General features: G+C 43.2%; 1 protein-coding gene across 1 annotated transcript; it reads right to left on the bottom strand.

Moving 5' to 3' along the window:
• Nucleotides 1–4,077: 4,077 nt before the first annotated feature.
• Nucleotides 4,078–14,399, bottom strand: LOC121568120 (short transient receptor potential channel 2-like). Its single transcript, XM_041878706.2, has 14 exons — nucleotides 14,385–14,399; nucleotides 13,454–14,146; nucleotides 8,563–8,763; nucleotides 8,290–8,454; nucleotides 7,831–8,005; nucleotides 7,337–7,537; nucleotides 7,010–7,172; nucleotides 6,768–6,860; nucleotides 6,489–6,681; nucleotides 6,212–6,339; nucleotides 6,048–6,108; nucleotides 5,829–5,961; nucleotides 5,453–5,688; nucleotides 4,078–4,242 (listed from the first exon to the last, which is right to left on the bottom strand). Exons 1-14 carry the CDS (start codon nucleotides 14,397–14,399, stop codon nucleotides 4,078–4,080), a joined length of 2,622 nt encoding a protein of 873 aa, XP_041734640.2.
• Between the last annotated feature and the right edge of the window lie 12,037 nt (nucleotides 14,400–26,436).

Genomic DNA, 26,436 nt, shown 5'->3' with positions numbered 1-26,436 from the left:
GTGACGTGAGAGAACTTGGGAAGGTTGAACACCAGACGGGCTGCGGCATTCTGGATGAGTTGTAGGGGTTTAATGGCACAGGCAGGGAGCCCAGCCAACAGCGAGTTGCAGTAATCCAGACGGGAGATGACAAGTGCCTGGATTAGGACCTGTGCCGCTTCCTGTGTAAGGCAGGGTCGTACTCTCCGAATGTTGTAGAGCATGAACCTACAGGATCGGGTCACCGCCTTGATGTTAGCGGAGAACGACAGGGTGTTGTCCAGGGTCACGCCAAGGCTCTTCGCACTCTGGGAGGAGGACACAACGGAGTTGTCAACCGTGATGGCGAGATCATGGAACAGGCAGGCCTTCCCCGGGAGGAAGAGCAGCTCCGTCTTGCCAAGGTTCAGCTTGAGGTGGTGATCCGTCATCCATACTGATATGTCTGACAGACATGCAGAGATGCGATTCGCCACCTGGTTATCAGAAGGGGGAAAGGAGAAGATTAGTTGTGTGTCGTCAGCGTAGCAATGATAGGAGAGGCCATGTGAGGATATGTGACAGGTGACTTGGTGTATAGCGAGAATAGGAGAGGGCCTAGAACTGAGCCCTGGGGGACACCAGTGGTGAGAGCACGTGGTGCGGAGACAGCTTCTCGCCACGCCACTTGGTAGGAGCGACCGGTCAGGTAGGACGCAATCCAAGAGTGAGCCGCGCCGGAGATGCCCAGCTCGGAGAGGGTGGAGAGGAGGATCTGATGGTTCACAGTATCAAAGGCAGCAGACAGGTCTAGAAGGACAAGAGCAGAGGAGAGAGAGTTAGCTTCTTCCAGTCAAAACCTTTTTCAAACTAGATTTGACTATATGGTCTTTTATTTGCATTGGTACTGCTAACCTTTTAATTTGATTGATTTTAGTGTTTGTCTTTCGTGTGCTAAAAACATTTAAACCTACATTTTATTGAGCAGCCATCGTCTTAAACAAATTTAACACCCCCACACTTGGACCATGAACATAACTTAGTGTTTATTACTGTTTCACCTCAGTTTACAGGTAGGCAATGTACTATATCTTCAAAATACCCTTCATACCTGCACACAGTAATGTTTCAATTTAGGCGCTTAATTTTAAAGAAATTGATCAACTTTTGATGTACATACTATTTTCCTGGCTTTCCTCTTCTCCCTCCACACAGATGGATTGTTGTTCAGGTCATGTGATGTCCCCCCCCCCAGCTGAGCCAGTGTCTGACTACTTCCTGAAAGTGTTGTACTCCTGTTCTAACCCAGCTGTGGTGCTGGTGGAGTGTCTGGTCTCTTATGACACTGGAGTAAACGTCACGGTATTCCAGAGACACTGGAGCTATGAGCCGGGTCCGGACTGGTATAGGACTCTGCTACTGAGCCTCCCTTACAGGCTGGTGTACCAGCCTGACTGGGCTGTGTCTGACACTCCGTGGGTGATCGGCGGGATGCTGGGTGCCTGCGTCAGTGAGGAGGGATCTGAGGACAGTTACATGCCAGCCCAGGCCACTGCAGTGGTCAGCTTGCAGCCCACACCCCCTAAAGCAGCATCAAGTCTGCCCTGGCTGGGCTACACAGATGCTGTGGCTAACCCGCAGTACCACCACTGCAAAATGCCCCGTGGAACAAGGGAATTACTGTAGTGTAGAGTTAGTTTGAAAAATGTCAGTCCACATTCATACATTAGTTGACAATACAAAATGAAGATATTTAAAACCACATTGTGGACTACTCAAGTAGAGTTTTGAGACACTAAAATCAGTCATAGTCAAACAAGGTATAGAAGTGTAGGACATCTGTCAGTCAGTCATTCATTTTCAACATATTTAGGCTATGAACTATAACAAATGTAATGCAAACCTTTATATCCATTTATCCAGCATCTCTCCTTTTATCACAAAATAATCTCCTGTTCAGAGACGGTCCATTTGTTGTCGTCCATGTATGCCTCAACTGGAGAGAACTTTGGCATCACCAAGACATTAAATGCCTATTGCAACGAGGTCCTGGAGTACTTGCGGCTCCAATCTATTTATTTTCCATGGTAAGGCCACCACGTAGTTTGTATGTGCGTGCTAAAAGACGTGGGCTTCGTGTTGGGGGATATTAATATAGGATGATATTTGATACTTTTATTCTCCCCTGTTGCCAGGTGTGTGTTCTCCACCTAGGTATTCCTGGATGGAGAACGTGTATCTTTCACCACATAGACTACCAATATAACTATGCCTGTTCCTTAAAAGTTCAGGTAACATAAGACAGAAATGCTCTTCTATCCTCACTTCTCAAATGGTCAGATGCATAATTATACCACTATATTGACTATTTCTTATTTTTACTGTGTTCTGCAGGCCAGCTGCATGTCCAGATGCATGGGGAGTCTGGGAGGTCCTCAGCTTTCCTCTGCCCATTCCAGGTGCCCCTGGCCCAGTGGTGCCACGTCAACATGGAGCTGCGTGGCAGAACGGTCAGTATTAACCCCTACCCACAATAGACAGGAAATCAGCGTCAACCTGTTCCCTATTTCAGGATTCTAACCAGTATAGTAGTACACTGTTGGTGTACTATCGTAACAAAATACCTCAGGACGTCAGGACGGTAAGAATCACAGTCAGACACATCCAAATCCATCTGTAGTTAGACAAAACATGTTACACCTATATTCTCTTGTCTCCCACAGTCTGAAGTCGTTGTTCCAGACCATATTAGGAGTCTGAATTTGACTGGATGCCTACAGTCCTGTCAGGAGTTTCAGTTGGAGCTTCATGTCAAATTGACTGGATATTTACCGAGAGCCAGAGAGAAACAAGAGTCTGGTAATGATGTGTAACATCCACTAGATGGCATGATGGTGTATAAAATATTCAGTGGCTCGCAAAGTTAGTGTCACTCTCCATCCAAACTAACACTACCACTGTTTTCCAGAGAACTGTATGGATGCTTATCATGAGCGGACATTAAAAATATCATCCAGCTGTGACACCACACTGTGAACCCTGGGAGGCACCCAGTGCCCCTCAAAGACGCTATGCAGTACAACTGGCGAAGCTACTGGCCTCCAAGCATGGTAAGATCTGGTTATAACGATAAATATACTCTTCTACAACTATTTTAACCTCCGAAGGCATCACACCAGCTAACACCATTAATACCATGTAAGGAGGATGTTGAAATATCTCTATTGTTATTGTTTATACTGTATACCCAGGTGGCAGAAATGTTAATCTGGCATCAGTGGGCAGGGCTCTGTACTCCTTGTCTCTGCGTAAGCTGCGTCAAGAGAGCACTGGATCCACTGGGGTAGTTAACAGGATAATGGCCCCTCTGCTTCAAGCTGGCTGTCTGGGGAACTACAGAGCTCTACACCTGTCATCAGAGCTCTACACCTGTCATCAGTGCTCTACACCTGTCATCAGTGCTCTACACCTGTCATCAGAGCTCTATACCTGTCATCAGAGCTCTACACCTGTCATCAGTGTTCTACACCTGTCATCAGAGCTCTACACCTGTCATCAGAGCTCTACACCTGTCATCAGAGCTCTACACCTGTCATCAGAGCTCTACACCTGTCATCAGAGCTCTACCCCTGTCATCAGAGCTCTACACCTGTCATCAGAGCTCTACACCTGTCATCAGAGCTCTACACCTGTCATCAGAGCTCTACAGCGGTGGTGTAGGAGGGGAGAAGCAGCCCAATAAGGTGGGTGAATGAGTGTGTGTATTCAGGTGTCTGTCTTCATGACTGGGGCCAGGAGTTTATTTATACGTTGCATGTCTTGGGGGACCCAGTGTCCATGTAAAACTACGCCATAGTCCTCATGCAGGTCCAAGGTGAAACACTCAGTTTGATGACACAGTCAGTCTCTATAGTCATTTAGTTTTTGTGTTTTTATCTTTGTTTTATCTGGAATGAAGATAGTACAATGTCCTAAATGTGATGTATAAAGTAATTCCAATGTACTGTATGATCATGGTTTACAAAACGTTTGATGTATTTTGATTGAGCAGTATTAATAAAGCAAACTGATTTGACAAATCGTTGTTTTTTATTGACTGGGGCTCCAGTGTAGAACAGATCATCCAGGGGGTGGGGAGTGTCCTTGAACATAGTCATTTCCCAGGCCCATAGAGGACCGTGCTCTGGGCCTCTGGGCCTCTGGGCTCCTGGTAATGAATGGCTGGTGACGCCCCAGGGGTTCACCAGGCCTGGCACAAACAGCAGGTGAACAGCAAGCTGCCACCTGTACACAGACACACTGGAGCCTGGAAAGCACACAGTTACCCTTCTAAGTGAAACAACATGAAATGACTGAGTCATGAGCTGGAGTGTAACAGTTTAGTCTGTTTTACGGTGTGGTAACGTCACAGTCAGATCTCCCCATACACTCATAAGCAGGCAGTACATTACTCTGTCTACATTACTCTGTCTACATTACTCTGTCTATGTACCACAGGTTTTCGGTTATACTTTACTTGACACCCAGTGTCATAACACATTTCTGATGACTGGGATGAATGCAGGAGCAGATTTCAGGAGCAGGATAAGACACCCTCTTTTAGACTGATGACTGACATAAGGGAATGTACATGATAGGCCTATCTGGCTTATATGATTATGATGGTCATAATGCTTCTTGACAGTGTCATAAAGTGCATTTTCCACAAGTTATTTAAAAAAAATGGGAAAAAACATGACTGTAAAGAATTCATTACAACAACAAAGGATTTCAAACGAAAGCAAACTTTGAATAAATGTGGGTTTTGACACTGTATGTGTCGTAACCAGCCATAAAAGAACGCAATATATATCACAACAGGTGTAAATATATGGCTCATGACAGTGTTGTGACCATATTATGACAGGTTATTACAAGTTATGTCAGCTGTTATGACATATTATGACATGGCTATGACCGTGTCATGACTGGTTATTACACTAGGTGTCAAATAAAGTGTTACCATTTTTTTTTTCATACCAGAGTTCTCTATATAGAGATGTTAAGGTACAGTAAATGTAAATACTAAATGATACTGATGATCAGGTTATCCATGCAATTATTTGATTACTTTTTCTACTCATAAACATGCTTTTGCTAATTTCTACATTTTTATGACACGCATAATCAGACAAAAAAGTATGTAAAGTTATCCCAGGAGTGGTAGGTTTCTTACATAATAAGATGTGGTAGGTTTCTTACACAATGGTAGGCAACTTACATAATAAGCAAGCACAGCTGTTTTGAATATTTACAGAAGCCTATATAGCAGGGATTACATCACTACATGGTGTCAGTGTTTTTCTCCACTGTTCCCTGTGTGCAGGTACTCTCTGTTTCTCTCTCCAGGAACTCCTGCCCACTATTGGACTCAGGGCTGATGTCTGGGGAGCTCCCACTGTTGTTTGTAGGGTCATTTTTCTCTGTAAACACCTCTTTCCCCCCCCCCCTCAACCTTCCCCATGAGGTGCACAGCGACTCGTAACGGGTCTGGACTATTCCCCATTGCCTCGTTTTTATCAAAGTTCTTAAAGTTGTTCTTTGCTCCTTTGATGTACTTGCCCAGGAAGTTGCCTCCATTGCTGTTCGAACCGAAGGACTTGCTGTTCTGTAGGTTCTGATGGAACTGCTTTATATCAGAGTGAAGTCTCCCCACCACCTTGTTCAGCTCTGTGATCCTGTTCCCCACATCTGTTTAAAAAAAAAAAAAAACACCCATGAGAGATAGAAACACAAAGGACGATTTGTAGCAGTCACTGTTGTCGACTTTAGTCAAGGTACTTGTATAGGGCTAACGCATGCCTTACAGTGGGCACATTTAGTACCGCTACCTTTACGTGTTGCCTCTCCAAACTCCCTGCGGGCTGCTTCTATGTAGCGCTGTACCAGCGCCTTGACCACCTGCAGGCGAAATGACACTCGGTCCTTCCCTGCCTCTCCACTGTCGTTCATTGTACTGTTGGACTGGAAGGGTAAAGGAAGAAACGTATGAGTCTGGAGAGATTATGCTTCTGTGTAGTAATGTTGGTAAAATAAATGATATAACCCACCACAGAGGCAATAGGAGGATAGTCTGGAGTTTTCTTTCGGTTGCAACAACAGAAAAAGCCCCTATGACAAAGAAAAACAAACACTTGACGAATGGTTTAATGACCATTTCCACTGAATATAGCTTGTTACAGAGACCGGTGTTGCAGTCAGTGGCCTGGCCTACCTCAGTAAGTATAACAAGGCCTTTGGAGAGGGGATGAGGTTGAAGGGTACCGGTATAGTGGAGCCCTCTCTGAAGTAACTCAAGTAGAGCTTTGAACGAGCAAACTTCCATTCAACATCAGCATCATCCTGACAGGGACCAAAAGGATGGCAGTCAAAGAGGACATTGTTAAAACAGATGTAAAAACAAACAAACAAAAAAGTTTCTCTTACATGTATCATGCACATGTTTACATGTTTGACGTATTGATTTGTGATGCCAGATTATTATTTTATACCTCTATCTTCTGGAATGAATTAGTGATCATGGCGATGAGCATATTGAGCAGGATAATGACTATGACGAGCGTGAAGACCCCATACAGAACCCTGCCCACAAACTGAGCCAGAACAAAATCTGGCATGTCCGTATAGCCTTGATTAGACGCACCAAACATGGTCCAGAAGAGAAAGTTGAAGGTTTCATTGAAGCTGAAACCAAAGGAAAAGTGCAATATGAATGAATTCATAGAGCTCTGTAGGTTCGGAACATTTTGGAAAGGTTAGAACTTTCATACCGTCCAAGATGTGGGGAAGTTGCATAGGGCACGTAGATATTATTCAGTCCACAGAGAAAAGCTGTTCCAATGATCATCAAGATAAACATGAACCTAAGGGATAAGAGGGAAGATGTGTTGTATTTGTGTTGTAGTTATTTGAATAATTAGGATATGTTCATTTTTTATATTTGCGCACTACTTTATGGAGTATCATTTCTAAATACATCTCACAAAGTGTCCTGACTTGAGCATTGTCTTACCTCATCATGTCATCGATCATTATCCCAATGGAGATCTGCAGAGTCCCCAGAGACTCATGGGCAGGCAGGATGTATGCCAGCCGGGTGAAGCTGAACATGCTGGTGACAGCAAACAGAATCTCTGAGATCAGCTGAGGGTCCTCCTGCCACCATTCATCCCGCACTGCAATGACCCAGGAAATAGCCATACATGAAGATTCTTAAAGACCACTAAGATTAGACCCAATACTGTACTTTACATGATCATATACAGTAACGGGATATTGAGTTGTATGACCCGGAATTAAAATATGCCCAAATAATTTACTGTTGGTAGGTACAGCTCACCTGTTTGGGTGAAGTAGGCACACTTCTCAACTAAGTTTTTGTCCTGGCAAACATTGTGAGCAGTTGCCATGACGAAGACTCTCAGAGCAAAGGAGGCCAGGTACATGCTGAGCGCTACAATGTCCAGGATGTTGGACCAGTCTACCATGTAACCCCTCAGACCCTCCGCCCACACATTCTTACACTCACTCCAGAAGAAACCTAGAGGGGCAGGATCATGTCATTCCCATATTTTCATATTATGCCAAAAGCATTTAGGGTTAAACTTTCATCGCTAACATGCTATATACACAGAGTATACCAAACATTACGAAACACCTTCCTAATATTGAGTGACATCAATTAGGGATCATAGCTTTCACCTGGATTCACCTGGTCAGTCTGTGTCGTGGAAAGAGCAGGTTTTCTTAATGTTTTGTATACTCAGTGTAGAGTTTGGGGTATGAGAGATTGATACATTGATAGTAAACAATTACAACATAACATAGACCTACCGACCACCCAGATCATATGGAGGGAGTTGTAGAGGATGTTTTGCTGCCGGGATGCAAACTCATCGCGGTACAGCTCCATGAAAATAGACTCAGCTAGAAGGGCGATGATGAACCACAGGTAGGAGGCAGAGTGCAGCAGGAATTTGATCACAGGTATCTTCAAAGTCTTTCCAATCTGAAATAGAAACACAATCCTTACAACACATCTGAAAAGCAACAGTCAGGCAATGTATTTTCACCTAGGGCTGGATTCAATCCATATCGCGGGAAGTATCGCGGAAGATTCGCGTTAAAATGTAAAGGCAATTTCCGATTGAGCCGACACATGCATCGTTTACCATGAATGCAGTCTCCGCGAACACGGGAACATTGCCTTTAAATTTAAATTGAGCTATAAACTCGGATCTTCCGCGATACTTCTGCGATATAGATTGAATCCAGCACCTACTTTTAGCTCACCTTGGACTTGGGAGCGACCCAGTAGATCATACAGAGGAAAGGCATAGTGAAGAAGATCCCAAGAGACACCGTGAGTTTCCAGACCGTCTTGCTGCCCCTCCACCCTGGGATGTTTCCACACCAAATGGACGACAGCACTTGCTGGCAGATGGGATGACTCACAAACTGGAAGAAAATAACAGATGTTGTAAACGTTTCGTTTTTTATTAGTTTGAAGACAATTTAGTTTGAGCATAATAAAGTTGGCATGGGGTAGGTAAGGCAGACTTTTACCAGTTTCTGATTGTAATTGACTGCAAGGCGTAGGCGTGACAGGGTTGGAATACCCTCCTCGAAGGTCTGCTCATCCAGCTCATCTTCATCATCGTCATCACAGTTGTTCAGGATCGTTGTGACCTCACTCTGGTTGCGACACATGGCCAGCATCTCCACTGCGAACTCCTGACACAGCTCTTCCAGGCTCAGGTACTCGGGCTGAGGAACGCAGCCAGAGAGGAGCAGAGACTGAAACAACTAGATACATCAGCAGCCCTTCAGATATGTGAGCCTTTGCTCTTCCTATTCTTGACTTCATGTGAGCTAACATTCTACTTTTATTTACCTTACTTTGATGTTAAAAAATGTACCATACAATTGGCTCATTCATCCCCTCTTCTCTCCCCTGTAACTATTCCCCAGTTCGTTGCTGTAAATGAGAATGTGTTCTCAGTCAACTTACCTGGTAAAATAAGTGTACAAAACAGCAAATACAGTGCCTTCGGAAAGTATTCAGACCCCTTTACTTTTTCCACATTTTGTTAGGTTACAGCCTCATTCTAAAATAGATTAAATAGTTTTTTTCCCTCGTCAATCTACACACAATACCTGAGAATGACAAAGCAAAAACAGGATTTTAGACATTTTTGCTAATTTATTCAAAATAAAAACTGAAACACCACATTACATAAGTATTCAGATCCTTTACTCAGTACTTTGTTGATCTTCTTGGGTATGACGCTACAAGCTTGGCACACCTGTATTTGGGGAGTTTCTCCCATTTTCCTCTGCAGATGCTCTCAAGCCCTGTCAGGTTGGAATGAGAGCGTTGCTGCACAGCTATTTTCAGGTCTCTTCAGAGATGTTAGATCGGGTTCAAGTCCGGGCTCTGGTTGGGCCACTCATGGACATTCAGAGACTTGTCCCGAAGCTACTCCTGTGTTGACTTGGCTGTGTGCTTAGGGTCGTTGTCCTGTTGGAAGGTGAACCTTCGCCACAGTCTGAGATCCTGAGTGCTCTGGAGCAGGTTTTCATCAAGGATCTCTCTGTACTTTGTTCCATTCATCTTTGCCTCGATCCTGACTAGCCTCCCAGTCCCTGCCTCTGAAAAACATCCCCACAGCATGATGCTGCCACCACCATGCTTCACCGTAGCGATGGTGCCAGGTTTCCTCCAGAATTCAGGCCAAAAAGTTCAGTCTTCATTTTTTCTCATGGTCTGAGTCTTTAGGTGCTTTTTGGTAAACTCCAAGTGGGCTGTCATGTGCCTTTTACTGAGGAGTGGCTTCCGTCGGGCCACTCTACCATAAAGGCCTGATTGGTGGAGTGCTGCAGAGATGGTTGTCCTTAACATTTGCAAAAAAATTCTAAAAACCTGTTTTCGCTTTGTCATTATGGAGTATTGTGTGTAGATTACTGAATTTTTTATTTCTTTAATCCATTTTAGAATAAGGCTGTAACGTAACAAAATGTGGAAAAAGTCAAGGGGTCTGAATACTTTCCGAAGGCACTGTAAATATAGTACTATGTTGCCCCCTTTATTCTCTGTACCCAACGCACTAGAAGACCAGTTCTTAAAGCCTTTAGCCGAATCCTTATTCTATTCCTCCTCTGTTCCTCTGGTGATGTAGAGGATAACCCAGGCCCTGTAGCCCCCAGTATCACTCCTACTCCCCAGGCGCTATCATTTGTTGACTTCTGTAACCGTAAAAGCCTTGGTTTCTTGCATGTTAACATTAAAAGCCTCCTCCCCAAGTTTGAGTTATTCACTGTGTTAGCACACTCTGCCAACCCTGTGTCTGAATCCTGGCTTAGGAAGGCCACCATAAATTCAGAAATGTCCATCCCGAACAACAACATTTTCCGTCTAGATAGAACTGCCAAAAGGGGCGGAGTTGCAATCTACTGTAGAGATAGCCTGCAGAGCTCTATCATACTATCCAGGTCTGTGTCCAAACAGTTTGAGCTTCTACTTCTAAAAATCCACTTTTCCAGAAATAAGTTTCTCACTGTTGTCGCTTGCTATAGACCCCCCTCAGCCCCCAGTTGTGCCCTGGACACCATATGTGAATTGCTTGCCCCCCATCTATCCTCAGAGTTCATACTGCTTGGTGACCTAAACTGGGATATGCTTAACACCCCGGCCGTCCTACAATCTAAACTAGATGCCCTCAATCTCACACAAATTATCAAGGAACCTACCAGGTACAACCCTAAATCCGTAAACATGGGCACCCTCATAGATATCATCCTGACTAATTTACCCTCTAAATATACAGTACCTCCGCTGTCTTCAACCAGGATCTCAGCGATTACTGCCTCATTGCCTGCATCCGTAATGGATCCGCGGTCAAACGACCACCCCTCATCACTGTCAAACGCTCCCTAAAACACTTCAGCGAGCAGGCTTTTCTAATTGACCTGGCCCGGGTATCCTGTATGGATATTGACCTCATTCCGTCAGTAGAGGATGCCTGGATGTTCTTCAAAAGTGCTTTCCTCTCCATCTTAAACAAGCATGCCCCATTCGAAAAATTCTGAACTAAGAACAGATATAGCCCCTGGTTCACCCCAGACTTGACTGCACTTGACCAGCACAAAAACATCCTGTGGCGTACTGCATTAGCATCGAACAGCCCCCGCGATATGCAACTTTTCAGGGAAGTAAGGAACCAATATACACAATCAGTTAGGAAAGCAAAGGCTAGCTTTTTCAAACAGAAATTTGCATCCTGTAGCACTAACTCCAAAAAGTTTTGGGACACTGTAAAGTCCATGGAGAATAAAAGCACCTCCTCCCAGCTACCCACTGCACTGAGGCTAGGAAACACTGTCACCACCGACAAATCTACGATAATCGAGAATTTCAATAAGCATTTTGCTACGGCTGGCCATGCTTTCCACCTGGCTATCCCTACCCCGGCCACCAGCTCTGCACCCTCCGCTGCAACTTGCCCATGCCCCCCCCCTCACTTCTCCTTCACCCAAATTCAGACAGCTGATGTCCTGAAAGAGCTGCAAAATCTGGACCCCTACAAATCAGCTGGGCTAGCCGCCTAAATTGTCGCAACCCATATTACCAGCCTGTTCAACCTCTCTTTCGTATCGTCTGAGATCCCCAAAGATTGGAAAGCTGCCGCGGTCATCCCCCTCTTCAAAGGGGGTGACACTCTAGATCCAAACTGTTACAGACCTATATCCATCCTACCCTGCCTTTCGAAAGTATTTAAAAGCCAAGTTAACAAACAGATCACCGACCACTTCGAATCCCACCGTACCTTCTCCGCTATGCATTCTGGTTTCCGAGCTGGTCATGGGTGCACCTCAGCCACGCTCAAGGTCCTAAATGATATAATAACCGCGATTGATAAAAGACAGTACTGTGCAGCCGTCTTCATCGACCTGGCCAAGGCTTTTGACTCTGTCAATCACTGCATTCTTATTGGCAGACTAAATAGCCTTGGTTTCTCAACTGACTGCCTCACCTGGTTCACCAACTACTTTTCAGATAGAGTTTAATGTGTCAAATCGGAGGGCCTGTTGTCTGGGGGTGCCACAGGGTTCAATTCTCGGGCCGACTCTATTCTCTGTGTATATCAATGATGTCGCTCTTGCTGCTGGTGACTCTCAGATTCACCTCTACGCAGACGACACCATTTTGTATACATCTGGCCCTTCATTGGACACTGTGTTAACAAACCTCCAAACGAGCTTCAATGTCATACAACACTCCTTCCGTGGCCTCCAACTGCTCTTAAACGCTAGTAAAACTAAATGCATGCTCTTCAATCGAACTCTGCTTGCACCCGCCCGCCCGACTAGAATCACTACTCTCGGCGGGTCTGACTTAGAATATGTGGACAACTACAAATACCTAGGTGTCTGGTTAGACCGTAAACTCTCCTTCCAGACTCACATTAAGCATCTCCAATCCAAAGTTAAATCGAGAATCGGCTTCCTGTTTCGCAACAAAGCCTCCTTCACTCATGCTGCTAAACATGCCCTCGTAAAACTGACTATCCTACCGATCCTTGACTTCGGCGATGTCATTTACAAAATAGCTTCCAACACTCAACTCAGCAAATTGGATGTAGTCTATCACAGTGCCATCTGTTTTGTCACCAAAGCCCCATATACTACCCACCATTGTGACCTGTACGCTCTCGATGGCTGGCCCTCACTACATATTCGTCGCCAAACCCACAGGCTCCAGGTCATTCACTTCTAGGCAAATCCCTGCCTTATCTTAGCTCATTGGTCACCATAGCAACACCCACCCGTAGTATGCGCTCCAGCAGGTATATCTCACTGGTCATCCCCAAAGCCAACACCTCCTTTGGCCGCCATTCCTTCCAGTTCTCTGCTGCAAATGACTGGAACGAACTACAAAAATCTCTGAAGCTGGAGACACTTATCTCCCTCATTAACTTTAAGCATCAGTTGTCAGAGCAGCTTACCAATCACTGTACCTGTACACAGCCCATCTGTAATTAACCCACCCAACTACCTCATCTCCATATTGTTAATTACATTGTTATTTATTTTGCTCATTTGCATCCCAGTATCTCTATGTGCACATCATCTTCTGCACATCTATCACTCCAGTGTTAATACTAAATTGTAATTATTTTGCACTATGGCCTATTTATTGCCTTACCTCCATAATTTACTACATTTGCACACACTGTATATATATTTTCTATTTTCTATTGTGTTATTGACTACGTTTTTGTTTATCCCATGTGTAACTCTGTGTTGTTGTTGTTTTTAATCGCACTGCTTTGCTTTATCTTGGCCAGGTCACAGTTGTAAATGAGAACTTGTTCTCAACTGGCTTACCTGGTTAAATAAAGGTTAAATAAAAAAATATAATAAAAATGTTTACTACTACACATCAAACAACTCATACCTTAAATTCAGCCTCTTTCTTGGAGAGCTTGCGTAGCTCCCGACTGAGTCTGAAGGCACTAAGCATGGCATCCTCTGTGGTGATGGAGAGGTACGCCCGGCTGGCTATGCCCCGGTAGGTGTTGATACGAGACAGAGAGAACTTCAGCAGGTCATACTGACGGCCGTTCCTGCACTCCAGACAGGTACAGGAGATAGAGTGAGGGAGAGGAATGACATGGCCCTTCTTAGTCAGCATGGTGACTATCTCATACAGGTCCTTCTGACCGGCCAGGGTCAGCGGGGTCACGCCGGGTGCAAACTGGGAGTCATCAATGGAGTGGTCAAATATGGCCATGGAGAAGGAGCGCACGTCCATCTTGTTGCCCTTCTCCTGGTCGAGACGGTCCAGGAGCCTCTTGACCACCCGGGGCTGGTTGGTGTCCACCGCCACCAGCAGCGCCTCGTAGATCTGCCTGAAGTCAAACTTGACGCCCAGCATCAGAGCGGAGAAAGCGTCCTCGTTGCCTAGGCGGATGGACAGGTTCAGGGCTTCTCTCCACAGACGGTCCTCAGACTCATCCAGCTGGCGGATGATGCCGTCCCCCGTGGACAGCAGGCTTTCCACCAGAATTGAGTTGTCCTCCTTAATGGCTGCTATCAGCTCTGGGGGGAAATTAAACTTTTTGTTCACAATCGCCTGCCATTGGTCCGGCTGAGAGGGGATTTAATATGACATGTTTTAATGTAAAGTCATTTAATACAATTATCCAGAATGCTGTGTTATGAACGCACAATTTTACTCAGTAATACTTTCGCCATCTATATTATATAGTAACTTCAATAGTTGTCATTTTCATGTCATAGTAGGCTAGATATATCAGAGTAATCAGTTATTCAAACATTATTTTACATAAAACGGTACAGCAATGTTAGAGCATAGGAAGTCTTACCGTAATATTTTCCATGTTGGTTAGCAGGGCAAACTACAAATTAAATCCTCCTTGTAGAGAACTTTCATCTGTAATGCATAAGTCCATACAAGACGTATAACTAAGTTGTGCTTGAGGAGAACAGACCGAGACCTGTTGTCTCTGTGCTGCCTGCCACTGCTTTTACCTCTGTTCCTGCATAGACCAGCACTGGGGATCTCCACTGGAGCACATTAACGCAACAGAACAGCCAATAACAGACGCCTCCCAAGAGGAGTACACCAATTATCACACAGCGCCTCATCGTGATTTTAGGACGTGCAGCGTAGGCCAAATTTGGTCTCATTTTCTGAAATGTTTCTATATAATTTTAATTCTAAACTCAGACCTGGAAATGGGTATCTGTGGTGCATCAACAAGGTAGGCACTTTTAGATCACACAAAGGGCCCGTGGCCTTGTAAAATTGCTTATAGCCTATTGTACGATTTATCGGCTGATGTTCACATGGATTTTACACCTATGATCCATCAATAAAGTCCAGGTGACCATCTCCAATAATAGGCTATGAGCACAGTGTACCTTGATACAAAAAAAAAATATATGTAAAAAGTATAAAGACATAATTTGCATAAAAATGAACATTTCTGATACACAATGAAAACAGGAGGAACCAATTAACCTCTACAGGATTGGTGTCCCTATATCCGGACAGTTGCTGCTCAATATGCGATATGTGACTAGAATGGCATTGTAAACAACAGCCAACTGTCCAGGATAAGATGTCTTATATGGGCAGAAAGTTTAAATTCTTGTTAATCTAACTGCAGTGTCCAATATAAAGTAGCTATTACAGCAAAATAATACCATGCTATTGTTTGAGGATAGTGCACAACAACAAAACATTTTTGTCACGGCAACTGGTTTGATACATTCACCTCTGAAGGTAAATCATGTACTTACATTCAGTAATCTTGCTCTGATTTGTCATCCTGAGGGTCCCAGAAATAAAATGTAGCATAGTTTTGTTTGATAAAATACATTTTTATATTCAAATGTAGGAACTGCGTCCTACAGTTTGACCCCCTGCTGTCTCTGGCTCCACCCCCCATAGCATGTTTGTATGTTCTCTATAGTTATGTAATTCTGAACTTTTGGGAAAACTCCTGGCAGACTTGATACAACATATTGTGTAGTGATGTAATCCTTCACTGGATCAGTCTAAAACTTTGCACACACAATGCTGCCATCTTGTGGACGAAATCTAAATTACACCTAGATTCCTACATCACTGTCTGGCCTTTCTCTTGCAATTCAAAGCTGATGCAAAAAATAAATAAATAGAAAACACAAGTTTTTTTTGTTTGTATTATCTTTGAACAGATCTAATGTGTTAAATTCTCCTACATTAATTTCACAAGTGTTTCCTTTCAAACGATATCAAGAATATGCATATCCTTGCTTCAGGTCCTGAGCTACAAGCAGTTAGATTTGGATATGTCATTTTAGACGAACATTTAAAAAAAGAGTCCAATCCTTATTAATGAGAGATGCGAAACCTGTGCATAAATGTTACGCACTTGACTGGCGCGCTCACATAGTAGGCGGAGCAAACTCACAGCTGTGGTGAGTGGAGACAGGTTTGCGTTTTCCCAAAAGAAATACAAACATTTCTATATAACTGGGAACCAGACTGGCGTTTGTTCGTTTATATGACTAATAATGTACAAATCATGTTTGAAGGGACTATCGGTAGAATAGTTAAGTCAGATAGCAATGTTCGTAGCAAACAACTAGGTTAGTTGCAGAAGTTATCCAAGCATACCTCTTTACCTGTTCAATTGTCATTGTAATTAGTGATGCACACTGAACTTTTATGCTTTAGGATTTTAGTACAACTGACACACTGGTATATGGGTCATTCTGTGTAAATCGGGGGTGGTAAAAAAAAAAAAAAGCACATTTGTATCCTACTTCTCACAAACTTTCAGCCTCAATTCGGCGGGGCATGGACTCTACAAGGTAAACGGGAAACGGTTGTGTGAAAAACCCAGCAGCGTTGCAGTTCTTGACACAAACCGGTATGCCAAGTACCTACTACTGTACCCTGTTCAAAGGCACTTCAATATTTTGTCTTGCCCAAGTCACCCTCTAAATGGCACACATACGCAATCCATGTCTCCTCCCCTTCATAGCTTTCACCTGGATTCACCTGGTCAGTCTGTCATGGAAAGAACAGGTGTTTTTAATGTTTTGTATACTCAGTGTATCCTACTCCCACACTTTGTATTGCATATTTGAAATATTTACCTGAATTCCTTAACACCCCCCTACGAAATGTGTCACTACTGAAACATAGTCCAGATACATTTTTGAAATTATGTTTGCATTTATCTCCACTGTTCTCTGTAAAATGTTCAATGTTGGTGGTGTGAATCTGCAACTTGTTGATTTATTGAAATACTTATGCATCTAATTAATTTCAGTGGTCTAAAGTACTTAAGTAAAAATACTTTAAAGTACTACTTAAGTAGTTTTTTGGGGTATCTGTACTTTACTCTACTATTTCTATTTTTGACAACTTGTACTTTTACTCCACTACATTCCTAAAGAAAATAATGTACTTTTTTACTCCATACATTTTCCCAGACACCCAAAAGTACTTGTTACATTTTGAACGCTTAGCAGTACAGGAAAATTGGCCAATTCATGCACGTATCAAGAGAACATCCCTGGTCATCCCTACTGCCTCTGATCTGGCGGACTCACTAAACACACATGCTTCGCTTGTAAATTATGTCTGAGTGTTGGAGTGTTCCCTTGGCTATCCGTAAAAAAACAAGAAAATCGTGCCGTCTGGTTTGCTTAACATAAGGAATTTGAAATGATTCATACTTTTACTTTTATTTTTGATACTTAAGTATATTTAAAACCAAATACTTTTAGACTTTTACTCAAGTAGTATTTTACTGGGTGACTTTCACTTTTACTTGAGTCATTTTCTATTAAGGTATCTTTACTTTTACTCAAGTATGACTGTTGGGTACTTTTCCCACCACTGATGTTGGATGTTTAAATGATCACTTTACCTACCTTTATTTTGGCAAAATAACAGGCGTTTTCGGTGTTGTGTCAATCATAGAGATAAATAAAGGACTCCAGATGGAAATAACTCGTTTTGGTATAGACATCGCCATTGAAGGCTGAAATACCAAAAAAAAAAAAAAAAAAAAAAAAAGACTAAGTTAATATCCAGGAGCCAAGACCAAGATTTATACCAGGACATTGGTCCCAAGATTCAGACCCAGTGAGTTGAGAACATGACAAGGTAGCCTTTTCCTGCGGTCAAATTACCTGGTGACGTCATGGGTGGAATGTTATTAATATCTTTCATAATTTCATAATTTATCAACAACATTTTTAAAAACCCAGCATTATTTAAAAAATGCGTCTGGTGTTTCTATGTCAAACCGTTTTGTTATATTTCAGTTGTCTGTGATGTACAGTTGAAGTCGGAAGTTTACATACACTTAGGTTGGAGTCATTAAAACTCGTTTTTCAACCACTCCACAAATTTCTTGTTAACAAACTATAGTTTTGGCAAGTCGGTTAGGATATTTACTTTGTGCAGAAATTGCAATATTTCCCAGTAAAGGTTATGTTTTGCCATTTTCACATATTTTGATGTTGTGGTGAATATGAAGTAGAAATATTTTTTGAAATCACCCTTTAAAGGTTATGTTCTGTAAGATATTAGGAGGTATGAGTGTAAAGGTGACGATGAGCACATATTGTTTATCAGGCTTTCCTGCCTGTGCCTAGTCATTACTTGGTTACCAGTCAAAATGGTATCTCATTTGAGACCTCTAGTGTCTGTCAGCTGAAAATGCAGAGGGACGTCGCAGGGACGCTCAAATCCAAGCCTGAATGTCTACAATACTGCTGGTTATTCAGGTGAATTGAGAGATTGTCACTGATGGCCAGAAATGCCACTCTATTGTCACTGATCACTCTATGGAGCCAACCTGGAACAGAGAGACTGATAAACAGCTTCCATCTCCAGGTTATCAGACTGTTAAACAGTCATCCCTAGCCGGCCTCCGCCTGGTACCCTGTCCTGAACCTTAGACACTGTCATTAGTCAGCTACCAACCGGTACTCTGCCCTGCACCTTAGAGACAGCTGCCCTATGTACAGTACATAGTCATCAAATAATGTAATAAGGTTGACATACTTTCTACTTTTTTTACCCACTTTATACAGTGCCTTCAGAAAATATTCACACCCCATGACTTTTTCCAAATTTTGTTTTAAAATGGATTAAATTGAGATTTGGTGTCACTGGCCTACACACAATACCCCATAATGTCAAACTGGAATTATGTTTTTAGAAATCTTAAAACTGAAAAGCTGAAATGTCTTGAGTCAATAAGTATTCAACCCCTTTTTTTATAGCAAGCCTAAATAAGTTCAGGAGCAAACATTTATTAACAAGTCACATAATAAGTTGCATCGACTCACTCTGTTTGCAATAATAGTGTTTAAAATGATTTTTGAATGACTACCTCATCTCTCTACCCCACACATACAATCATCTGTAAAGTCCCTCAGTCGAGCAGTGAACTTCAAACACAGATTCAACCACAAAGACCAGGGAGGTTTTTCAATGCCTCTCAAAGAGGGCACCTATTGGTAAATTGATAAAAAAAATATACAGTTGAAGTTGGAAGTTTACATACACTTAGGTTGGAGTCATTCAAACTAGTTTTTCAACCACTCCACAAATTTCTTGTTAACAAACTATAGTTTTGGCAAGTCGGTTAGGACATCTACTTTGTGCATGACACAAGTAATTTTTCCAACAATTGTTTACAGACAGATTATTTCACTTATAATGCACTGTATCACAATTCCAGTGGGTCAGAAGTTTACTGTGCCTTTAAACAGCTTGGAAAATTCCAGAAATTGATGTCATGGCTTTAGAAGGTTCTGATAGGCTAATTGACATCATTTGCGTCAATTGGAGGTGTACCTGTGGATGTATTTTAAGGCCTACCTTCAAACTCAGTGCCTCTTTGCTTGACATCGTGGGAAAATCAAAAGAAATTAACCAAGACCTCAGAAAAAAAGATTGTAGACCTCCACAAGTCTGTTTCATCCTTGGGGGCAATTTCCAAATGCCTGAAGGTACCACGTTCATCTATACAAACAATAGTACGCAAGTATAAACACCATGGGACCACGCAGCCGTCATCCCGCTCAGGAAGGAGACGCGTTCTGTCTCCTAGAGATTAACGTACTTTGGTGTGAAAAGTGCAAATCAATCCCAGAACAACAACAAAGGACCTTGTGAAGATGCTGGAGGAAACAGGTACCAAAGTATCTATATCCACAGTAAAATGAGTCCTATATCGACATAACCTGAAAGGCCGCTCTGCAAGGAAGAAGCCACTGCTCCAAAACCGCCATAAAAAAGCCAGACTACGGTTTGCAACTGCACATGGGGACAAAGATCGTACTGTTTGGAGAAATGTCCTCTGGTCTGATGAAACAAAAATATAACTGTTTGGCCATAATGACCATCGTTATGTTTGGAGGAAAAAGGGGAAGGCTTGCAAGCCGAAGAACACCATCCCAACCGTGAAGCACGGGGGTGGCAGCATCATGCTGTGGGGGTGCTTTGCTGCAGGAGGGACCGAATTTGTGGTCTTGAGTGGTCCACAGAACAGGACCAGGACCACGAGATCAAGAGTCCATGGTCCCTTTCTTCAATTGAAAGAAACTGAAGTAGAATAAACTCGACTAGAGTACAGTAGAGTACAGTAGAGTACAGTAGAGTAGGGTACAGTACAATACATTATAGTAGAGCGCAGTACTGTAGAGTACAGCACAAAATAGATGGCTTCATGAGGAAGGACAATTATGTGGATATATTGAAGCAACATCTCAAGACATCAGTCAGGAAGTTAAAGCTTGGTTGCAAATGGGTCTACCAAATGGACATTGACCCCAAGCATACTTCCAAAGTTGTGGCAAAATGGCTTAAGGACAACAAAGTCAAGGTATTTGGAGTGGTCATCACAAAGCCCTGACCTCAATCCTATAGAAAATGTGTGGGCATTTTAACCTGACTCAGTTACACCAGTTCTGTCAGGAGGAATGGGCCAAATTTCACCCAACTTATTGTGGGAAGCTTGTGGAAGGCTAACCGAAACGTTTGACCCAAGTTAAACAATTTAAAGGCAATGCTACCAAATACAAATTGAGTGTATGTAAACTTCTGACCCACTGGTCTCTATAAGCTTGGCACATCTAGCCACTGGGATTTTTGCCCATTCTTCAAGGCAAAACTGCTCCAGCTCCTTCAAGTTGGATGGGTTCCGCTTGTGTACAGCAATCTTTAAGTCATACCACAGATTCACAATTTGCTTGAGGTCTGGGCTTTGACTAGACCATTCCAAGACATTTAAATGTTTCTCCTTAAACCACTTGAGTGTTGCTTCAGCAGTATGCTTAGGGTCATTGTCCTGCTGGAAGGTGAACCTCCGTCCCAGTCTCAAATCTCTGGAAGACTGAAACAGGTTTCCCTCAAGAATTTCCCTGTATTTAGCGCCATCCATCATTCCTTCAATTCTGACCTGTACATTTTTTTAGAACCCAACCCTGATCTGTACTTCTCCACAACTTTGTCCCTGACCTGTTTGGAGAGCTCCTTGGTCTTCATGGTGCCGCTTGCTTGGTGGTGCCCCTTGCTTAGTGGTGTTGCAGACTCTGGGGCCTTTCAGAACAGGTGTATATATACTGAGATCATGTGACAGATCATGTGACACTTAGATTGCACACAGGTGGACTTTATTTAACTAATTATGTGACTTCTGAAGGTAATTGGTTGCACCAGATCTTATTTAGGGGCTTCATAGCAAAGGGGTGAATACATATGCACGCACCACTTTTCCGTTATTTATATATTTTTTCATTTCACTTCACCAATTTGGACTATTTTGTGTATGTCAATTACATGAAATCCAAATAAAAATCAATTTCAATTACAGGTTGTAATGCAACAAAATAAGAAACCTGCCAAGGGGGATGAATACCAAGGCACTGTATGAGCCACTTTACAATTCCCACCAAGTGGGTTAACCCTATTGGCTTGATGCATAGGGTGTTTGCCTTTCATGCCAGCGACCCGGGTTCCCTGCTGTTCGCTACAATACGTTAATTTGATCTCATGAATTGTCAGTCCTTATATCCTAATCTCCATCTTTGCGTTGAGTTATAAATGTCTTCAGCCCCATCTCCAGCTTTAGACCCACAAATCAAGTCGGGTGACTGCCTGCCTTTTGACTGAGAACAATTTATATAGCCGATTATTGTGCTTTTAATTTACTGTCCATAACAAAATCCAATAAGCAGGACAGGTTTGTGCTGAGAGAGATACAGCCCAGTGCCCAAAATGAGCCAGTATTTTTTCAGTGAGATCTGCTAATGTGATTCCATTGGAGGAATGTTGTAGGCCTTATTGATATTTGTTGAAACAGCACCCTGTATTTTACTGCTCTGTCACAAAAGCAATTTCCACATTTATTAGTTTGGATTTAAAGTGCATACTCAAATGAAACCCCTATAGATTTGGAGAAAAGTTTCCATGGGAGGCTGGGCCCAGTGACCCACCGTTTAGGACACAATGAAAAGTGGGCAGCCTGGCTGTTAAAACAGGTGGCAAAGCTTTCTTCCCTTCAGCTGTCATATTAATCAATTGACCGTGACCTTCTGACACATTTTTTCAGCCTAATTTTGAGAAGTACACCGTGTGTCTTCCGGAGCGTGGCATATCAATTACGCTGATGGACTCCAGTGGACTTTCCAGAGTGGCCCGGAGGAAGCTGATGCGCCGGCCTGGCTGAGCTGCACTATCTTTGCAATTCAAATGAGAGACGCTACATCAGCCTTTGACAGGCATACATTTAATTCACTGTATAAATCTGCTGATAATATACAATAATATAAAAAAAACATAGCAATCACACTGCTTGTGTCCTGTGCTTATAATTTACAGCTCCAGCAGGATACATTTGCAGTGTCATGGATATAGATTTACTGCACAGATAACGGCAACAGGTTCAGCAATAGTACAGGAATACTACCACAGTAAGTACAGTATTCAGTGCTATTTGGCATTCAGTGAACCTTTGTCCTGGGAACGTCACAGTCTGTGTGTATCATGATTGCCACAAATGACCACCAGACCAACATACAGAAGTAGCATTGGTGGTCAAGGCACACGTCAGGCACACCAGACATACTGTAGTTAGTTCAATATGTGCTGCACAGTAGCTGCATCCGGACCACATGCTATATTTATTCAGTACTGTACCTGATAATATTTGACTCCCATTAACTTCACAGCAGGGCAGGTTAATTTGTGATCAGGAGCTGGGGAGCCAAAATGTGAATAAATTAACGGCAAAGAAGCCAAGCAGTTTCATGGAGGGAGTGCAGAATCAAATCAGTTGAATTAACTCTGGTGAGATGACAGAGGCTTTTACTCCACTTGGATTGGATTACCAGGAATGCAACCCTCCTATGACAATCTGCATTATCAAGGCAATCTCTCCCTCTCTCTCTCTCTCTCTCTCTCTCTCTCTCTCTCTCTCTCTCTCTCTCTCTCTCTCTCTCTCTCTCTCTCTCTCTCTCTCTCTCTCTCTCTCTCTCTCTCTCTCTCTCTCTCTCTCTCTCTCTCTCTCCCTCCCTCTCTCTCTCTCTTTAAAGATGGGCTGTACTTGGGCAGGGGGAGAGCGTTCTACCAGTTGTGTGTGTGCAGGAGAGACAGAGAGAAGGATCACCAAGCTCTGTCAGGCAGAACGAGAGTCCTGAATCTCTTTCAGGCTTGTGGGATATACAGCAGTGACACAGTCCTGTGGTGCCACAGAGCCCACAGATCAAGGTAAGACAAACGTGTGTGTGTGTGTTTGTAAGGACATACTGTATATTTAGTTCCCTGTGGAGAGCACCTGTTTACCACAGTAGAAGCTCATGGTTACCCCCTCTGGACAGGTGTGTATTAGTAGGAAGGTTGGAAGCATTGGAGAGAAAGGGGATATCTTTCAGTCCTCAAATGCCACTGCTTTTCTCTCAAATTAGATATTGATTTATTGAAGAACTGTTCAGTTGGAGATAAGTACTTTGTTTGTGATATTATGCTAGGTATATGAATGTAGGTTGATTAATACCTGATTATGGCATCAACATCAGTCGGCAGTGTTTTGGGTCGGGACTGTCTGTCATTGTTACTGCAATATGTTTGTGATTGTACATTTTAAACATAATCTCCGCTTTCTTTCAGTCAAGTTTATTTTGACCCTCTTATATTGTCCAACCTGATACCAATAGAGCTGTATCCTCAACAACATCATGTTCATCTCTACAGAAAAGCAGTGATTTGTCTTTACCTTATCAATTGCGTAATCAATGCAAATGTATGTTTATTGTAAAGATAACTTGAATTTGGTGGCAAAGCAATGACTCCCACTGTGTTTAATGGCATGCCAATATTAAGAGACCTCTGATGGAATGGGAGGTAGAATGTTTCTAGTCACAGCATGGAACACTTTTCAATCACCTCACCACCACTGAGAAAGCCATAATTGGTTTGTGACAATATTACCCTCTAAAAGCTTTTTTCTTTCAGGCCCACTGCTGTATAGTTTGATAATGGCAATCTGTGCTTCAGCACAAGATAGCAATGTCGGATGTGTGAGACAGCTTGCTGAATATTTTTTTCACAGGGTGACAGCAGTATGCTTTTCACAGACTTATTTTTTTCCTCAGTGGCACAGGAGGGCTCCTGCATAATTGCATTTTGACAGAGCGTCCGACAGCACGGCTGTCTGTGCCTTACCCACGGCCAGATTAGTGGTAGGTCTTACCCACAGCCAGATTAGTGGTAGGTCTTACCCACAGCCAGATTAGTGGTAGGTCTTACCCACGGCCAGATTAGTGGTAGGTCTTACCCACAGCCAGATTAGTGGTAGGTCTTACCCACAGCCAGATTAGTGGTAGGTCTTACCCACGGCCAGATTAGTGGTAGGTCTTACCCACGGCCAGATTAGTGGTAGGTCTTACCCACAGCCAGATTAGTGGTAGGTCTTACCCACAGCCAGATTAGTGGTAGGTCTTACCCACGGCCAGATTAGTGGTAGGTCTTACCCACGGCCAGATTAGTGGTAGGTCTTACCCACGGCCAGATTAGTGGTAGGTCTTACCCACGGCCAGATTAGTGGTAGGTCTTACCCACGGCCAGATTAGTGGTAGGTCTTACCCACAGCCAGATTAGTGGTAGGTCTTACCCACAGCCAGATTAGTGGTAGGTCTTACCCACAGCCAGATTAGTGGTAGGTCTTACCCACGGCCAGATTAGTGGTAGGTCTTACCCACAGCCAGATTAGTGGTAGGTCTTACCCACAGCCAGATTAGTGGTAGGTCTTACCCACGGCCAGATTAGTGGAAGGTCTTACCCACGGCCAGATTAGTGGTAGGTCTTACCCACGGCCAGATTAGTGGTAGGTCTTACCCACAGCCAGATTAGTGGTAGGTCTTACCCACGGCCAGATTAGTGGTAGGTCTTACCCATGGCCAGATTAGTGGTAGGTCTTACCCACGGCCAGATTAGTGGAAGGTCTTACCCACAGCCAGATTAGTGGTAGGTCTTACCCACAGCCAGATTAGTGGTAGGTCTTACCCACGGCCAGATTAGTGGTAGGTCTTACCCACGGCCAGAGTAGGACCCTCTCATTGGTACTGTGAATTCAGGACCTTGGACAGTTCCCCTTTAACAGTACTCCATTTCTAGTAGAACAGATAATGGTGAATCCCTTGGTGTGTTTTTTCAGCACTGCTGGTCCAGGTGATACCAACCAAGCAGCCAGATTGAGTGGGGTGGGGGAGAGTCATCTCTAACAGGTTGCTGCATTACCATGTTGTGGTATCTTGCTCTTCCAGGAGACAGGCAGGCAGAGGACTAACTCACTGCCGTGTCTGAATACCCATACTTGCGCTCTAAATAATAGGCTTTTTGGGAAAATATAATGTTTTTTAGTATGTGACCTTTAGGAAATTGAGTATGCTGTAAATACCAGGATGTTATGCTCACTTTCGTTTTTCATCTAGTAGAATTTGCTGCATTCTATTGAGGAAGATAATTGTCTTTTCAGACCCATGTGTGTCTGACAACAGCTGATAATGACGGCAAGTATCAAAATGAACGAATGGCGGGTAACAACACAGTTTGGCCTCAGATTACGCATTCTCAGTACGGGTGAGCAGTATGTTAATGTTTGTTGTTTACTGCATACATTTTTACTAAACAGGACGTTCTAAATGGTATATACTGTAGTACTATTAGGACACAGTATGTAGTTTTAGTAAGTAGTAGGAAAGACAGATTTCGGACACGACCACTGACTAATGGAGCCACCTGGCTGGTGCTACGCTGCTCTCCAATCTGTTCCCCCCTGGGACTGTGTCCAGCTCAGGGCCTCTGACCACCCACTCCCCTCTCTGAATTAAACATGACTCTGACTTCTCATGGAAGATTTAATAACATTAGGTTTATATAGCGGTAAATAGCACTGTACAATGAAGTGGGAATGCTAAATAGGGATCTCAGTGATTGTTTGTTCAATTCCATTAGGAGGATCATGATTCTGCAACTTGGCTACTTTTCAGAATTCCATTACCAGATATTGAGTAGTTCTAAGTGAGTTAGTAAACTGTTATTATCCTAGTGGTCCACTATGTCATATGATAATATATCACTTGCCTCCTCTTGCATAGTACTGGAGTTGGCACCATGCTGAAGACCTTGGAGGAAACTCCCAATGTCTTTCCACTTTCAGAAGTAAAATTGACAAAATGTTGTCCAATCATGAGAGACAAATTATAGTAATTAAATAACACACAGCAATTACACTGTCACTGAAATTACTAGTTTGCAAATGGTCACTTTTGACGACTTCAATTTGAGGTGAAGTGTATATGTTCTGCTTAGGCAGACTCGACCATCTCCTACCTCCC

This window comes from Coregonus clupeaformis, chromosome 6 (assembly GCF_020615455.1).
Source record: "Coregonus clupeaformis isolate EN_2021a chromosome 6, ASM2061545v1, whole genome shotgun sequence".
NCBI lineage: Eukaryota > Metazoa > Chordata > Actinopteri > Salmoniformes > Salmonidae > Coregonus > Coregonus clupeaformis.
Note: the sequence above shows the minus strand (reverse complement) of the source record. Positions and strands in the feature narration are given on the sequence as shown.

Excerpts from the sequence above, each read along its gene's own strand:
- LOC121568120 (XM_041878706.2), bottom strand. Across the intron at positions 7,538-7,830 it reads CCATATGATCTGGGTGGTCG|GTTTCTTCTGGAGTGAGTGT; the intron begins GTAGGTCTATGT and ends CTGCCCCTCTAG. Across the intron at positions 6,682-6,767 it reads ACTTCCCCACATCTTGGACG|CTTCAATGAAACCTTCAACT; the intron begins GTATGAAAGTTC and ends CTTTGGTTTCAG.